This window comes from Sinocyclocheilus anshuiensis, unplaced genomic scaffold (genome assembly GCF_001515605.1).
Source record: "Sinocyclocheilus anshuiensis isolate Anshui unplaced genomic scaffold, SAMN03320099.WGS_v1.1 scaffold1291, whole genome shotgun sequence".
In the NCBI taxonomy this organism is placed as follows: Eukaryota; Metazoa; Chordata; class Actinopteri; order Cypriniformes; family Cyprinidae; genus Sinocyclocheilus; species Sinocyclocheilus anshuiensis.
The window spans coordinates 335,041-353,275 of record NW_015540928.1 but is presented as its reverse complement, the minus strand read 5'-3'; the positions used below and the strand labels follow the sequence as shown (position 1 = coordinate 353,275).

Below are 18,235 nucleotides of genomic sequence, written 5' to 3'. Positions count from 1 at the left end.
CCCACTTCAGCTCAGCTACTCCAGAATAAATCGGTTCATTCATTCCACTTAATCTGAGACACTTTACTTCGGCTTTCCATTCCCACAGACATTATTCACAGACATCTACAGAGCGATAGCAATTTAAAAAAATCGCTTCGGCGTGTCAATGTATGTCTTTACATTTTAACTGTATTTTACTTAACTTTTTCTTTATTTCTTTTTATATAAATATAATTCTTAACATTTAACACGGAAGGTTTTTAATACATTTCGATTATAGCCTGTTCAACATCGGCCAAATAGCCTAATTGTCAGAAGCCGCTAATTCTGACAGGACACCACGAGATTATTCAAGCATACGCTTAGACAATAGATAATATAGAACAGTCTATTAATTCAGTACGGTATAGGTTATAGCCTATATTCAGAGATCATTATGGTTAGGCCTATCGGGTTTGCTCTAATGATTGAGATTAACGAGACAATAAGGCCTACCTAATAAGTTATTTTAAATTTAAAAAAACGAGTAAGTAGCTAGGCTATCTGTAGCTACTTTGACTAGGCTTCTTATTTCTGTACATTTTCAGCGTGGACCTGTTATGTTCTGCGGTGTTTTTACATAGACATAGGTGTGAATGAGGTCAGAGCGATCTGACACGGACAAGAGAGACCCGAGCCGAAAACAAACTACTGATAATAGCCTACCTTTACAACAATTATAATTGTTGCGGCTGGACATAGACATAGACCTTTATCAAATATTTAACCTATCCTACTTTATGCAGTCAAAGCAAACGTATATAGCAGACAATAGCCGTTGCTCACCATTCTTAGTTGACTATATAGCCTATATATCTATTTATGCGTGTATTTTAGTCTTTAACAGGACTATTAGTATTCTATAAGCTTGTATTTTTGTGATTTGCACCCACACGGTCACTATTTGTTGTTTGAACTATCGAGTCATAGGCCTATGGAATATTTATGGAATCATATCTACTGATCACAAGACGGGTCAAAAATTACGAATGACCACACATTTCAGTTCAGTTCAAGAACGCCTCATACGGTTTTTCTAGTGGGAAATTTGCCCACATTAAAACATGTCGCAGTTTTACCATTAACAATTATTTTAAATTATTTAGTCTGTACAGCTAAATTAAAATAAAATAAGGTATCAAACAGCTTCCTTTGAAATGAGAACCTAATTTATCCAAGGCCGAAGTAGGTTCTTGTCTCAATATAGGCCCACATTGTAAACAAAGTAGCTAGTGGTTTGTTTTATCAAGGCCACACAATGCATTTAGTAATAAAAAAGTAAAATGTTTATTTAGACAAATGTTTCATATTGTACAACAGTAAATGATACATTGGCTTTAACAAATAACCGCTTGAACAGAAAGGCAGAGCAAGAAAAAAACATCTGAACTTAAGGCTGTACGGAGTCTTCTATCCTCGCGTGATAACACATCGAGAAAAAAACTTCTCAACTTATATGACGAGCATGTAGCTAGCAGATTTTTTTATTACACTTTCTGTGTTTATCCAAGACAATACTTGCGCTGCATTTCTGCCCTTTGCAAATTTAGTTTGGTGTTACACATTTCACCCGAATAAAATCAATGCAATCTGGATAATCAAACATTGCGCGTGCCGCCATGTGTTTTACTGAAGACTACATGGACAAGGAAATTATTTATATACATTGATGTTCTAATCTAAAGGAACAAGACAGAGTTTATAAAAACACCTAGATACATTCTCCTTCTTGTTGAGTTTCCCTCCAGTACTCTTCACAATATGTTACGCCATAGTAATTAATACAAAATATAACCCAAACAACGCTGTTACAAAGTTTTCACATGTGGTGACAAAACAAATATATTTAAAAATGATATTAAAAAAAAAATGAAAGAGAGGGTTTATAAAGAAAGCATCTACATCACAGCTCTGTTTGCATGGGTTTGATGGCTTTGGCATCCATAAGCAAGTCACCCAAGAGAGTTGGAGCCATTATGAGAAGTTTTGCAGACTTTGCTGCTGAAAGGAGTTTGGCCATTGTGGCCCACTTTGGCAGAGACTCCGTTAACGGTGGAGAAGCTGGGATGTGAAGACTGGACAGGAGTGCTCGGGCTGGGCAGAGAGGAGGATGTGGATGGGGCGGCAGCAGCAGTCGGGCTGTTTGGTTTGTCACTGCTGGAATCGCTTTCTATATCAGGCCTTCTGCCACCGGTCATATCATCCCTTGGGCTGCTCAACTTCATTTTTTTGCAGCCAGGCCTAACTCTGTACTTCAACGGCAAGGGCCCGTTCTGAAAAATATCAGCATGTTATTATCTCCGCAGCTGGACTAAAATGTAATAGCACAGTTTAAAGTGTTAAATATATCAGATTTAATACTCCTACCCTTCTCCATGTGTAGATATAAGCAATATCCATAAGAGTATAATAATCTTTCAAAGGCTCGTCTTCATACATAACTTCAATCTGAAAGAAAAACAGAATCTTATCTAAACAAGCTCATACTGACAAATTCTTCAAAAGTGCAAAATTTGCGCTTTTGCATTAAAAACATGGCAACAAGTAAGAGAAGTTTAGAGAGAAGATTAAACCTTTTAGGAAGTGAATGTAAACAAGATTACCTGAAAGGTACACGGTATATCCATTTTACTTCTGAGAAATTTTCTGAGATGCATTATTGTCATAGCCGCTGGGCATTGTAAATACCGCTTTACATTCACCTATAAAAATTAGACCATTACAAAAATTCATTAAGTAGTCCTATAACCCTCAAAACTGACTAAATGAGACATGTTCTAAAATATTTTATTCAGAAATTAATTACCTCTTTTGTGGTTTCTTTTTCTTCTCCATCTTTACTGTCAAGCCTGATCATTTTAAGAGAAAAAAAAATGAACGCACTGTCTAACCACAAAACTATAAATGTCAAAGGTCTGGGCCTTTTACTAATGATTATTTACTAATGTCAATTTTATAAGCAACATGAAAGAGATCTCCGACGATAATGAAAATTACATTCCACAAGGACCGTATACTGAACAGAACCTACTTGTTCTGATCAAAAAACTCAATGGACAGACTGATGATCTCATCGTCTGCAATGATTCTCTTGTCTTCATCTGCAACTTCTCCTCTGTCCTCATTAGAACCATTAGTAGCTGAAGGACACAGAAACAATTACAACTTCAAGATAAAAAAAACAAGACTGCTTATGAATTAAAATATCACAATGACCATCTTAAAATTTTACCATCAACTGGATGCTCTGCATAAAAATCCCTCCTTCGTTTCATCTCATCTGAGTAACAAAAGCACAATAAATACATCACTATATTGATTTAAGAAATGATTAGTAATAAGTTATATTGCAGTTCTGTAAAACATAAATACATAATTAATAATTATTAAAATGAACACAAACTTCTTGCACTTACTTTTGAACAGACCAGGCACCAGCTTGTACACAATGTCCTGAAGGGTCTTATCTGACCTGAAATATACAAACATTTTGAGGGGTATACAAACTGTCCCTCTTTTTATTGAAGTACAGAAATGTAAAGCTTTAATGTATTTTCTGGATGAACAATCAACATGGATGTTTATTCAAATAATTTTAAAATTATGGTATCTGGAACATTTGTTTCTTATTTAAATAGCCTACAACAATCCCCAGCTATTACCTGATATTGAGGAGAGGTTTTGTTTTATGAACTTGGACATCACAAATAGGACAATATTTGCTGGTCTCCAGATACCTCACAATGCACATTTTGCAGACTGTGAAAACAACAGACGACAAATTAACTACCTACATGCGACCAATTAAAATACCATTTGAGGCGACTTAAAAAGACAGTCCCGTTTGCATGCCCAACAAAGAAACGCATTAAAGTTTAAAAACAATGAAATAATAGAGATTATGACAGACTTACATGAATGCAAACATTCGACAATGGTGGTCGCATCAATAAAGTATCCTCCACATAAAACGCACATCAAATGAGGATTTAGCTCCGTTATCTTGATTCTTGTTGTTCGGTGCATTGTCATGTGAGTTCGCAGACCTGATAACCAAAAACGACACTCATTAATATTTACAGTAACAATTAATATCCTATAGGAAAAAAATAAAGTCGGGTTATTAAGGTTAGATGGTCCACTTGTAGGCTAGGCTATTTGAAGCGAACAAAATATACGACAAACCAGAAAAAATAGGCTAGCCTACCCCGGCTGTTTTAACGTGTTACCCGGCAATAGGCTACAACTGACAACTCAAATGACCTAGGTGTTTTTCTAAATTCACAACATCTTTGGTTAAACTCGTTGGCATTCCAGGAGAGGTTCCACGCAAACGTTAAAATGGTTTTCTTTTATTTGCGGGGATGCGTACAGGTGAGAGTGAAAGCCAAATACCCACACGTACAGTTGCTATGACGACGGGTTGTAATTGGCATTGTGCCAGACTAAACGGAGCCTCATAGCCTAGCTCAGATTCACAGATGGTCCGGAGCATTACAAATGACCATAAATGCAACTAATTAACGGTAAAACGCCACCACTTCCTCTCGACAACTGTGTTTTTCAAAAAGCATGCGGCTACTTGAACGTGGCTGCCATTTTGATACAGCCAGCCAGCCCCGTGTCCGAGCGAGTTCGCTCGCATGAGGCTGCGACCTGTGCACCACCACACACTACTGCTTAAGAAGCAGTTGAGTACTATCACCTGTTAAACACGTCGTACAACCATAATTTCAGCACGCATCGCTTCCAGCGTCAACGAGAAAACAATGTGTTCTTCCCTGCTTTGCCGATGCCTTCAATGAGGAACACGGTCAACGGAAGCGCGAGAGCTCGCATCCGTGATCCCGTTATCTCTCGACTGCGATATTGGTATGTGTGGGTAGTTTAACGTCAATTTTTCAAATATCAACATCCCGTAACTGCGAATGTTCAATTATAAACCGTCCTCAATGGAGAGCGTACGGAATTCAATTTAATTAGACTCTCTACACTTGACACATGCCAACCTTTAAATAGTTGCACAGTAACTGAGAAAATATAGCCTATGCTTGCTATATAAAAGACATTGTACTGCAATAGTATAATACAAGAACTTAATAGCTTCTAATACCATTCAAAAAGTGCAGAACAACGCATTGCATTTGATACATACAAAAATCAAAACACCTAGCCTATAAGACAGTATTTCTGTAGGCTAGCCTACTTTTACTTCTTTATTAAGAACAGTCAACTGTCATTAAGTTAAACTGAATTATTTTACATAAGTGAATTTGTTGAAAAGTGGATTACAGAAACAAGCTGGCTCAGGTTCCAAACAGCTTTGGTTTGGAACTATAGGCTATAGCTGGCCTGGAAAGCCTTTTCTCAAGCTTGATCAATAATGAAAACTCACAATACTCTATGTGGTCTAGTAATAATATTCAGATTACACTAGGATTCGTATCTGATAGCATATTGAACACTCTGGAAACGGAACTGTTGACTTTGTGAAGAAGAGGTCTAGGACAAGGAAAGACTGCAGTTACAGTAAATCTGCCAGTTTAACATAGATAAGAGTCATATCTTGATACTCGGGACTACTATGAAGTGTCTTCTTTTTATTTTCAGAAAGATGATTGCAAGCAAGCATTTTATGATTTGACTGTGAAATATGCCTACAGATATGCGGTGTGGAAAATATATATAGGCTATTAATATATAGTGTGTATATATGTGTATGCCTGTGTATAATAATAAATAAGTCAGTAATGCACGGCATGGTGGAAAGGTCAGATGGGAAAACAAAAGTAGGCTATATCTGCAGGTAACAGCTAAATCGTTTAAATATGGAAGTATGATTTGAGCAATAGAGAACTAGGTTAACAACCGATGTTAGTCTACATTATCTAATTTATTTGATGGGGCTATCAACATTTTTTATTAACCATGAGCGGGGGAGTCATTTAGTTAACGACTGATTAATAATGGCATGTAGGCTATAGCCTATATCAGGCTAACGAAAAAAAAAAACATTTAAAAATCTAATCTTAGAATTAGGACTCTTGTCCTATTGTCCAAAAAAAAAAGGTTCGGTTCAGTCTGACTCGTGGTCACAAAGGATGCATATCGATACAATGTAGCCTACTATTATTTTTTAAAAGCCTAATACAAAACACACAAGCCAAGTTACATTCAGTGACAAAAAAACAATTAGAGAACACGCTCGAAACATATTTAAAATAGGCTATAAGTTAACAGCCTCAAAACAATTTTCTGGCTTCGTGTGTTACAGCGAAGAGGGACCAAGCAAATACGCACATGAATTTAAGTTAATAAAATTAATCGACGACATTAAAACACGTTAAAGTTACATTTTCCTAAATATACACTTTCCAGACTACTCAGTTCTATAAAATAAGAGATCTAATGTTTGATTTTCGAGCGTGAAGAAATGGTTGAAAGTGGTCACCCGTTAACACCTGCCCCAACGCGCCTGTTCTGCAGCGCGCGCCGACTTTTTGGGTTAAAAACAACACTTGAAGAGAGCATATATACTTCAGTTTTACAAAGACGACATACTCATTAACATGCATATTGTGTTAGCATATGTGACTGGTTACGTTTCATAAAAAAATGTCACAAACTGAAATGAAATTCGCACGTAGCCTACGAGACTCATGTTACATTGTTACTCTCTTGTCTCCAAAGAGGGAAAAAATAAAACAAAAGCAAAAAAGCTCGTAACTCCGCTCTTTTGTATATTCAAGCGTACATACCAAGTATATTTCCCGATGGTTTCTAAGCTTTGTTGTGGTAGACAATGAAACTTGAGAGTCGATCAGCAAAAAATGAATGCTACCGAAGCGGCCATCTTGGAATGAGCTGCAGACGCTGTCAATGGCTCTAACGTTCCAACGCCGTGCTCATTGTGGCCTTCTTGCGCAATTGCACATAGGTTAACGTAGCTCACTCTTCGCCGACACTTTCCGATTTGATTCACAGATAAATCCACAGATTCCGCTCATAGATGGTATATTCCAGTAGCGTAGTTCTCCTGCACGGCGATCTGAAAACCTCACTGCCTGATGGTTCAGTGCAAACTGACACAGTCCCCAAAATGGCTTAGTTCGACCGCCCCACTCCATCACGTGATCCCATTCCTTACGGGTAGCCTGGGAATTAGTAGTGGGGTATGTCATCAATAGGGTACCCCTCTAACAGATGTCTTTGTCAAACCTCACCACCCACATCACCACTTGAAGAGGAAACCCCAAGCCACGCAGTTTGGTCGTAATGATTCTTAGACTATGAGCAATAAAGAACTTTTAGAGAAGCGGAATTTCTCTTTATTCTCACAAAAAAAATCGCATGTAGTGCTAAATGCCCTTGCAGAACAAGTAGAAGGGTTATTTTGAATAAGTCCAAATTAGGCTGCATTTAAAAATGGCATGATGCAAGTTAGGCAAGAGCAAGAGGAATCAATAGCCTAATCGCTCTAAATGCTTTCTCTATTTTTCAATTCACGTTGATTTTTATATTTTGCTCCCACGAAAGATTTACATTTGAATGGCCATGTTCCCGGAGCATTATCTTCTGCTGAATATATGCTTAGAAAATATTTGACTTCACAGACCGTTAATAGGCTACGGCCTTTGTAGCTTAGTGTAATTTAGCCTATATAAACCAGTAAAGCAAAATTTCAAAAATAGTCTCACATTTTACATTCCTAACGTTTGGGTTTTAGTTAGACCCTAATACTTCGAATGTAAAATCATTGGACCTGATAAGTAACATATAAAGCAGTTGCTTTTATTTACACTCACTTTAGAGGAAAAGGTGGTGATTCGAAATTTTACTCTGAATGTATGGATGGATATCTCAATAATTTGTTTCTAATGCCGTAGAAGAGGCAAATATGTATCCTTTACAGCAATATTTTGCCATAGGCCTATATACAATATGTAACATGTAGGCTACACTTAGGCTATAGAAGTCCCACTGAACTCGTGTCTCAAAAGAAACGAAAGGCGTTCTAAGCAAAGCCATGCTTTAGTAAATTACCGTTATGGCTACTTCATTTACCGGTCCCGACTTGACTGTTGGGTTTATACAGCTTTAGCCTACTTATTTTTTATTTTTCACTTTTGTGTTTACAAATTCCAGAGACCGTTCACAAACGTTTGCATTTACTTTGATAGCATTCCCTTAGTGTAACAGGTCAAGTTACATATAATTTTTCAATGATTAAATAATCAGTGAAATTGTGAGCTCGCGTTAGTGCGTGCTCTCGCGTGCATGTGTGGTAGGTCTGTGTTTTTCTCTGTCGCGCTGGACTGTAGGCTATAGTCTCCTCGTTCAGGGCACTGCGTTCAGCTGCAAACCACACGCGCACTCGGCCTGCCATGACGTCAGCTGCTCTAATACAGGCACTTCAGTGAAAACAAAGAAGCTCAGCATGCTGGCGGAAACCTGAAGCACTTTAGCGTTAAAACGTTACAGCTTCTTCGGTTTCCACATACGTTTCACACATAATCTATCGCTAGAATAAAAAAAATCAGGCCATTATCTCCGCGCATCAATCGAATTGGTCAAGGTACGCCAATTGTAATTTCAGCGACTTTGTCATTTTCTCACAAATATAGGCTACCTACCTATTTCTTTATTCCGACTACAGATGTGACTCAAATGGCCGTATCTCAGTACCGGGTGTTAATGCAGCACGGAATCTTGAGCAACAACTCGTGAGAGAGATAGCCTATAATGCCCTCCTCTTGCAAAAACTGTAAAGTTATTGACAACTCCATAGCTTCTATGCATCATGGGAAACTATTCCAATATTAATTAAATTTGTGAAGAACAAATGCTTTGCTCGGTTCCTTGCGTGATTAAGCAGGAAATGTTGACCCGAATTTTATTTACGAACCGATAGGCTACATTACCATTTTAAAACGCGGGCTCTTTTGTCTGGTCATTAATTGTTCGATCTTTCTTAAAAGCTTATGAAGACAATTAAAAGCGATTATAATAAATCATAAAATAAAAAATATATAAACGGCAAATAAAACTAGAAGATCTCTCAAAAATGACCATGCTCGGTGACTTCGTTTCCTCTTTTGTCTAATGACTCTATTGATTATTGATTGTTTACAGATCCCACAAAATTGATTTGTGGACTGAATGGGAGCTGGAGGTCAGGACTTACAGATAAAACCGCTTTGAGTTTGTATTTATGTCTTTGATGGTCTAAATCGAATGATGACGATTTCATGAATGGACATGAATATTGTTCTATTATGATATTAAGCTAAGCACACGAATGAAACAATGGGCAGACAAAAAAGGTCAGATATCAGTATATGTTAATATTACTGGTTTAATAATTCATAGAAATGTAACTTGAAATTTATTGCCGGGTGTGTCAAAGTCAATGAGCTTGTTTGCATTTTTCCCTTGTATATAAACCACCTCTCCGCGTACCGCTCACTAGTCATTTTTTTCAGTGCTAAGACATTAATGAATTATTTTTATTTATCTGAATGACGTGTGCCTTATCCTATCAGCTCAACATGTATTTAAGTACTCTGCTCGTAAATAATACATTTTCCCCTTGCTTTTCGATACTGCCATTCTGTTTAGAAAGAAAAAAAAATTAAATATAATTGATCAAATTTGTTAGGCCTACATGGGATTGACTAAATGGGGTGGAAAAAATGTTCCCAGGCCAACCTTCCAAGTGTAGAATTAGGACGTGTAATAGGTTTGTAATTATGATGCATTTAAAATATATATATCAATCTGTAGGCCTAACTGTTAACAGATCGCCAAAATTAACCACAATGTGCTATGGCCAGTAATCTAGAGAAAATATATATTTTTTATTTCCTATTTATTTAGAAACGATAATTATATGGCTTTTGCGCTTTATTGATTTATTTAGCATTTTAGGAAGACTAGGTGGTGGTTGCCATGCTTAGATTAATATAGACTTTTTTTGTAGGCTATGCCTACATTGCAGCAATATTCCTAGACCTAGAATGTTATTCTTTGTTTTAATTGCTGCACAGTTAACAAAATGAAAGCCCATGCAGCAGCACTTTCTTCGTCACAGCTTGCGTCCCTAAAGTTTGTTTGTGTCAAATCAAGGACAAGAGTTTAACAAACAAAGAAAATGGCTAAATGAACGATTTTCCATTAAAAGACAATGGGGACGTAAACTTTGTTTCAGAATTCCGTTGTTAAGGCCAACCCGTTGACATGGATTTCACCAAACCCAACGACGCCCTCATGAGTTTCTCAAATACAGAAGTGTAAATGGGATTCTTCTTCTTTTTCTTCTAATTTTTCTTTTTTAAAGTTTTCTCAAAAGAATGTCACAGAATTAAACATGCATAATTAAGCATGTTTGCATATGTCCTAAAATGCAACTTCGCTGACGACCAAATCAAAGCTATAAAACAATTAGGTTAACCTCCGTTAATAATATATATATATATATATGATAAAATAAAACTCATATATAAATTATAGAAAAAAATAAGATATTTTTTTCCAAGACTTGTATTTATTGTAGGCCTAGGTCATATGTAGGCTATGTGACCACCGCAAATGGCTGATACAATTAAATCTACTTAGATATTTAATTATGATTATTTCGTAGGCCCGCATTTTAATAGTAGATTTGGTTTAGTTCTCCCTCTTTTAAAGATAGGAAGTAGGCTGACTGTGAGCTTTCTCTATCTAGCTATACCTTATAACATCTCAGATGTTTTGACTGTCTGATCTTTTAATATTTTCACTCATGTATTTTCTTTGTCACAAAAACAAACTTTGCCGAGAAAAACCCATTAGGCGCTATCATGTATTGAACCATGCTTAATGTTTAGCCACCACTGGATTGTTCATTCGAATATTATAGGCCTATTGCTGCCAGACAGTTTTAATCAAATGGACTTTTATCTGAACTTCATGGAACATGCTGTTGTTTCCGAAAAGAATCGGGACTAATGTAGCCCTGGTTATGTGACCATCTCTTTAGACTGCAACAGATTACAGAGACGGCCGATGAATGGTTGAAAATGTTTAAATGGAATGTCAATGTAGCAAAATTGACGAAAGATGAAAAGGAGATTATTAGGCTTTGGCTATTAATAGTAAGAGAACAACAACGCTACATGGGAGGAATCATTTTGAGCTCTCTCCAATCAAATTAGTTTTTATTTTTAGCTTTCATCACTTCTTTTATAATTAGAGATTAAACAAAGAAAAAGACAACAGATGTCATTACAGATGTGGAAAAGGGCTGTAACGAGGCCAAATTATCTTAATTTGAGAAAAATGTTAAGCATCTACCAGTAGGCCTACACGTAATGCTCACTTGATTTATAGTATTATTAAATATAATCGATTCCGCTAAAACCGAGGTGCCAGGAGTCCTGGAAGTCTCCTGCTAAGGGTGTACACACGACGCACCAGCATTACTGAAGCTTTCATGCTTATTGGCTCGTGCTGTGGCGGCTGCATGTGAAACGTGTGTAACGTTACGTAGAGCAGGCTGAGCTCAAGCAATGGGCCCGTTTGAGCCAAAGGACGGGAAGTTATGCTAAAGTGGCCTCAAAACCAAGATTGTCCGTATGGGCAGTAGGTAAGACTTGGAGCTTTTCGACCTAGTGGAGGAAATCCCACAAACCTTCTATGAGTTCCTGTCGGTTAATCAGGTAAGACCAATTTGATGTACTTCGCAAATTTTCACGCGCGCCTTTAACTCTGGCCATTCAAACGGTGTCGGTAATTGTGATATGCATTTAACTTTAACATATAGCAGCGCTGACTAAGATTTATCGCAGGGTCGCCTCCAGTGCGTTCGTTTACAGGATTGCATTCGTATCAAAGCAACTCGATCCGTTAGCTGAATATCTTTCTTCAGCCCCACTATTATGTCTCCCGACTCAGGGAAGCGGTAAACGGACTCTGCTTCCTACAGAACCTGGACGGCGGTGGCCATTGACAAGAAACCTCCCGGCTGTGGGCCTGTACAACACAACACGACGGGTCATTACTTGGCTCATAAACAGATGTCTTATCATTCTGCTGTATTTTCGCCATTCGGTTGCTAAGTGATATTTGATGCATCGAAGAACCCTTGCTTTTATCAGCATAACCGCTGTTAGTAAAAAAAACTGGCATTTGATTTTACTAAAGCGTCGACCGTGATTCAGGCATATGGGCATATAACGTTACCTTAAAGAAGATTCAGGTATATAACTTGCAGAAATTTGCTGTCAATGCATTTCAGAAGAAATGCTAATTCTGTGCTAAAAAGATTGTAGCTCTGTTTTGGAACATGCTAACTAGTATCCAGCCGGTCTCAGATGGTTGTTAGCTAGTCCAGGCTGGTAAACCAGCTACTGTGCTCCAGAAGCCAGCTTAACCACACTGGTATGATCTGCTGGTATCTGGTTTGTTACTAAAGCAAAATGGTCTCCCAGTTACAGCTGCCAATATGTTTATAGTAAGCTTTTATTGCTAACTGTTATTTGATTTTGCCTGAAATGCCACAGGCAGTCTGATCACACAGTCTTTGCTACAAAAACATTTTTATTTTTAAACATACTGCAGGGTAGTCTCAGAATATATGCATTCCTGACATTCTGTCAGTATTGGCAGTAAGTGTTTATGATGTTTATGTTCTTGATTCTGTTTCTAACAGGATGCATCCTCATCTGAGATCAGGAAGGCATATAGAAAGCTCTCTCTTACATTACACCCCGATAAAAACAAAGATGAAAATGCAGAAAACCAATTTCGACAGGTAGGTGTTTTGTTAAGCTTTAATGAAAGTTCTCTTTGGCTTAATGTAGATCATGTTAATTGTTGCTCCTATACCTTACTCTGGAATTCTGTGTATTACAATTGAAATATCTTCTCTGTCATCTCTTACTAGTTAGTTGCCATCTACGAAGTCCTCAAGGATGAGGAAAGAAGACAAAGGTGAGGTGTTCTCATGATTTGCTTGTGGACTTTATTTTTTATTTTTTATTAATCCTAGACCAGCTGTTTTCAACCTTTTTGCCTTGAAAGCATACCGTTGTCCAACACAATATTTGAAGATATTTCCTCTGATATTTCTGCTGTAATTTTCACATAATTTAAGATTCTGTTTTTTTTTAATAAAAAAAATTGTTATTGGGATTTGTTGTATGTATGTATGTATTATTATTGTTATTATTATCATCAGCATTATTTATCATTTTAAGGTTAGTTTTTCAATACAGGTCATTTGAAGTTGTCCTGTGGCATCCTTGAATGTTGCTGAGGCCTCCTGGTTAAGCACCACTATCCTAGTATAGCAGTGAAAAGTGCTCCTAGAGGTTCTTAAATAAGGATGAAATAGGAGCTTTAATAATTTATTGACATTATGCCATTGAGTAAGATCCCTAACCACTGTTTGTACCAGTGGGGTATAGACTAGGGTCTATGAACTGTATATTACAATTGCTAAAGTCTTTCAACAATAGTTTCTTACTACATTCACAGATATGATGACATCCTGGTTAATGGGCTGCCGGACTGGAGGCAGCCTGTCTTCTACTATCGACGCGTTAGGAAGATGAGTAATGGAGAGTTGGGCTTCCTCCTCTTCCTCATTCTGACAGTGGGTCACTATGCAGTTATATGGTCCATCTACCTTGAGAAGCAGTTGGTAAGTGTTGAATTGTTGTATAGCACAGTTGTTGTCTTGTAATGCCAGCCTCTGTATAGTCTCACCTAGCCAGACCTTCAGACTGACGGCAGAAGGTCTGGATCCCATAGAAACCTTCACTGGCCAAGAGGACATCTGACCAACAAGTAGAGCAGCCACAGTTTGTATGGTTTAGCTGCGATGTCCCTACAGTAACAGACTGGCATGCAAATAATTCAAGAACTTTGTGTAGGTTTACTGCAACAACAGTGCTGCGAATTCCCCATAATTTTTAAAGTCCAGCATTTAGTTGATCCTGATGAGCGCTCATTGTCAAAGTTATAAACATGACAGCTTTCTTCTTCCATAAGAGGGTTTGGCATCACAACAGCTTTGTTTCCAGCCAGACTGTTAAAGAACACGACACATGTCTCCTGGAAATCCTGTAGAATTCAACTAATTAGATGACGACTTTGAAAATCCCAAAGTGTTTCCCATTTTGTGTGCCATATGCATTAGACGTTCAGCCAGCGGTCCATGGGGGTGACGTCTGAGGCTGAGACTAGCTTCTGTAGTACTAAATGTACTTTCCCAGTGATAATTGCTATGTCTTAATTCTTCCCAGGATGAACTTCTGAGCAGGAAGAAGAGAGAGAAGAAAAAGAAGCAAAGCAGTAAGATGACAGATGAGATTAAGTCCTTGGCACAGGACAAAAATGAGAGGTAATCTAATAACCAAGGTTTCTGTGGGACTTCGTCTAAATTCACCCTTTCATAAATTAAGGCCTTAAAATAGATAAATATATAAGGTGAAGAAACCTAAAGTGGAGTTTCCAGTCTATGAACCCAATACAAATGCAGCTTTTGTGCCAGTGTATGATCAGGGAACGTCTATTGATGATATTGAGGATCAAATGGATTACTGGTTAGAAGACAAAAAACAGCAGAAGACGAAAGTAGGTTTTTGTCTCTGTTCAAAGGACCTTGATTTAAACTGAAAGTATTGCATTAACCAATGGCTGGTGATGATCGTAGACTCAAGAGTGGACAGAGGAGGATCTCAGCCAGCTTTCCCGCTGCATGGCCAAGTTTCCTGGTGGAATGCCGGGCTGGTGGGAGAAGATTGCTCACGAGTTAGGCAGATCAGTGACTGAGGTAAATCTGTAATTAGTTCAGTTATGACTAGTGCTCGACCCATAGCAGCTATAATGCTGATGAATATATCAAACTTATGTAATGATGGAAATTGCATGATTTAATTTATAAAGTGTATTACTTTTTTAACATTTAATCATATCATTTTTTTTTTACTTTTTTAACATTTAATCATATATACACAGAGCCGTCACAGTGCCAGACAGTCTGATGACCCAGCGAGAGGAGCCCTTAGAGCAGCAGCTGGAGGATTCAGCAGAGCCTGCTGGGGCAGAGGACTCTGAGAGCAAAGCGCTCAGAAGACGGACAAAAAAGTCTGCGGCCGGGAGCGCTGGAACCGGAGAAGCGGAGGAGAGGATGAAAGGACGCAGACAAAGAGACTTCGACCCCACAGCTGTAGATGACGACAGTGAAGATGAGAAGAAACCATCAGCCTCCAAAGAAAAACCCAGTGCTGCTGAAGATGTCTGGACACAGAACCAGCAGAAGCTCTTGGAGCTGGCCTTACAGCAATTCCCATGTGGCACCACTGAACGCTGGGACAAGATTGCTAAGGTGGTGCCTGGAAAAACCAAGGTGAGCATCAACTTTCTCACCCACAGTCATTGGAAAATTTATTTGAACTGACATTTAGCTGCATATAAAAGCTGGATTTCATGTTAGTTAATGAGTTGATTCTCTTTAACCTATTTAGGAGGAGTGCATGTCCCGTTATAAACTGCTGACGGAGCTGATTCAGAAACGGAAGCAGGCCAAGAGCTGACTCCTGGTCTTCAGTATTTCACCGTACCTCTCACCTGCTTGTTATGTGCCTTAATGCAACCCTACGTCCTTTTGTCAGACTTTGTGCCACGTTCACCAGAGCCTGACTCGTCAGCATTTAATCATTGGAGAGATCCCAACCGCACATTTAAATAAGGTTTTATTTATTTTAAAATCTGTTTCAGATTGTAGACTTGTTATTTTTTGTTTCTCTATGCAACCAGACAGTCTGAGAAGCAGAAGGCACATTTTAATGTTTTTTTCCCCAATTCTGAAACATTGTTTTTCAGAAGCACAATGTGTTGTGCTGTAATCTGTTTTGGTCATGTGTTATAACATAAAGTTATTTGCATACAACATGTAATGTGTCATAGTTTCTCTTGTGGTCATTACTGTGCTTCAGCACATATTGGCTCATACATTTTGAAGAACATGACACTGTCATCATATGTTCCATTCTGTAGATTTAAATTAAACCAAGTGATTTTCGAAGATGTTTACACAATGTTGTGCTTCCTGTATGCAGTAAAACAATTTTGATATGCATTTTATTTAGTTCTTGGTATAGGTGCAATTTGCGAGATTTTCTTTTGAAAGGATTACCCTTATTATCAACATACACCAAATGACATTTGATGGTTTTGAATCTGACTTTCTCAAACAACTACAGATAAGTGGAATTACTTTGTCTATAAAGTAAACTGATAAAAGTATTAAAGTTTCACCAAATTTCAAGTTAATTTTATTTGCAGCAGCATTCTAAATATACCTACGGCTTAATATTTCTAAGGGCTATTTCAATAATGCATTGTTTCAGAGTCTAAGGTTTAAGTGGAGTAGGAAGATGAGGCCAGAGAATGGATGAAAAAATTAACCCCATTACAAAAGGGAAAGAGGTACATGCTTTATTATATTAGTTTTCAGAGGTTTTTAAATCAATCTAAAATGGTCAAATATTGCAATTAAAAACGCAATTTCAATAGTTGCATTTTCATGTTATTTCCTGTGTCAGTGATAATGACATGTAGAGTTTATTTTATTTTAAAATTTTATTTTTTTAAAACACTTTCCAGCCTGTTGAGGACAGTTTGATTTATTATCAGGACACAATATGAAAAGATGTGTGACTGAGAGAAAATGCAGCTACTTCACACCAGCCATTAATTGTTTTGCTTTGTTGGCACAGGTTTACCAACCCGACAGGACAGATTTTCAACTCCGTTCAAACCTCTTAAAGGGATAGTTCACCCAAAAATGAAAATTTTATGTTTATCCATTTACTCACCCTCATATCATTGGTCATATCATATGATCAGATCATATATCGTTTGGGTTTCCATTGACTTCCAGCATATTTTATGTCAAGTCAATTGAAGTCAATGGAAACGGAAACTGTTTGGTCACCAACATATCTTCTTTAAAGGATTAGTTCACTTCTAGAATAAAAAAAAAATTACCTACAATGACTGTGCACTGTGTAAACAATGAGTAACGTATACGTGCGAGAGATCACTTGCGTAAACTACGCCAGAGTGCATACACACCTCACGCACCGGATGCCATTTGCGCGCTCAAAGCAGTTGGACATAGTGGTGTATTAGAGGTAAAATATGATATAAATACTGTTCGGTTTCTGGCACAAACCGATCGTTTCGTGTCTTAGGACATCAATGTGTTGTCACGGGCCACAGGGTTTAATTTGGATTTGTCTGCATGTTTTCTTTACTCTCATAGATTTTGTTACCATTGCCATGCATTATACGACTGATAGACTGCAACGGTGGGAGTTAAAAATCTCTGTTTGTGTTCTACTGAAGAAACAAAGTCACCTACATCTTGGATGCCCTGGGGGGGGCAAGCAGATAAACATCAAATTTTCATTTTTGGGTGAACTATCCCTTTAATGTCACAAACACATGGCTTCCATTCACACAGCTATATATGGTGTTGGTCTATAAGTGATTTAAGACCTGAGTGTCATTAATGGAAGTTTCATATTTTGTAAAATTAAACGCTTACTTTAATGTGGTGATAATCTACAGGGAACTACAGGGAATATTAGAACAAATAAAGTAAACAGGAGAAAGAGGGGCATTTAAATCAATAAAACATGGTGTTATTCATCATTTGCAATCTACTTCAGATGTTACAGTGTGCTGTTTACCTTGGAATGATGGTCCAAAGCCTATAGGAAAATATCCTCAATGTCTTTAACCCTATAAAGCCTACTGTATCATATATTTGATACGTTAATTTCTAATGCCTCTAAACTTTGCTGAAAAAAAAACTGTTGTAGGCTACTCAATACAACATTCTGCCCTGTGACTGATAGTTTTTAGCAAGTAAAAAACATTTAACTATAATTCTAAAAACACCCCCTCCTGGTCATAATACATAGGCTATATCTTTTTGTTGTGAAATCTTACTGATTATTATAAACTAAACGTAAGAATAACTATATTGCTAGTTATAATAAAGATGTCATTGACTTACATTACAAACAATCAGAATTTCATCTTACTTTTTGGCATAACAACACCTGAACCAAATTATTTCTGTTTGGGCCTCTGAATATGTACTAGATGTGTTTTTCCGAGCCATAAAAGCCTGATGTATCAAATACGACACATAATCTAC

At 37.5% G+C, this 18,235-nt stretch overlaps 2 protein-coding genes across 6 annotated transcripts; one reads left to right on the top strand and one right to left on the bottom strand.

Annotated features, from left to right (window-relative positions):
* Positions 1-1,289: 1,289 nt before the first annotated feature.
* Positions 1,290-8,674, bottom strand: LOC107689401 (polycomb complex protein BMI-1-B-like). Of its 5 annotated transcripts, none has more exons than XM_016487373.1 (10): positions 8,655-8,674; positions 3,936-4,067; positions 3,684-3,780; positions 3,438-3,493; positions 3,254-3,301; positions 3,053-3,161; positions 2,828-2,870; positions 2,625-2,723; positions 2,389-2,469; positions 1,290-2,294 (listed from the first exon to the last, which is right to left on the bottom strand). In XM_016487373.1, exons 2-10 carry the CDS (start codon positions 4,051-4,053, stop codon positions 1,974-1,976), a joined length of 972 nt encoding a protein of 323 aa, XP_016342859.1. In that variant the 5' UTR covers positions 4,054-4,067; positions 8,655-8,674; the 3' UTR covers positions 1,290-1,973. The 5 variants fall into 5 exon arrangements, with proteins under 5 accessions (XP_016342859.1, XP_016342857.1, XP_016342858.1 ...); XM_016487371.1 differs by lacking the exon at positions 8,655-8,674 and adding an exon at positions 6,780-7,150; XM_016487372.1 differs by lacking the exon at positions 8,655-8,674 and adding an exon at positions 4,727-4,883.
* A 2,893-nt stretch (positions 8,675-11,567) lies between these two features.
* On the top strand, positions 11,568-15,955 carry LOC107689420 (dnaJ homolog subfamily C member 1-like). The gene is made up of 10 exons (XM_016487392.1): positions 11,568-11,571; positions 11,650-11,717; positions 12,710-12,811; positions 12,944-12,990; positions 13,537-13,702; positions 14,307-14,404; positions 14,487-14,637; positions 14,717-14,844; positions 15,022-15,412; positions 15,531-15,955. Exons 1-10 carry the CDS (start codon positions 11,568-11,570, stop codon positions 15,597-15,599), a joined length of 1,224 nt encoding a protein of 407 aa, XP_016342878.1. The 3' UTR covers positions 15,600-15,955.
* The last annotated feature ends 2,280 nt before the right edge of the window (positions 15,956-18,235 follow it).

Bases quoted from the DNA above. Each gene is read 5' to 3' on its own strand.
- LOC107689401 (XM_016487368.1), bottom strand. From the start codon at position 4,457: ATGCCAATTACAACCCGTCGTCATAGCAACTGTACGT. The intron at 3,494-3,683 runs GTAATAGCTGGG...TGTATATTTCAG, and splicing joins AAACCTCTCCTCAATATCAG to GTCAGATAAGACCCTTCAGG. The intron at 3,302-3,437 runs GTAAGTGCAAGA...TTTGTTACTCAG, and splicing joins GGTGCCTGGTCTGTTCAAAA to ATGAGATGAAACGAAGGAGG.
- LOC107689420 (XM_016487392.1), top strand. The intron at 12,991-13,536 runs GTGAGGTGTTCT...CTACATTCACAG, and splicing joins GATGAGGAAAGAAGACAAAG to ATATGATGACATCCTGGTTA. The intron at 14,405-14,486 runs GTAATCTAATAA...TAGATAAATATA, and splicing joins GCACAGGACAAAAATGAGAG to TAAGGTGAAGAAACCTAAAG.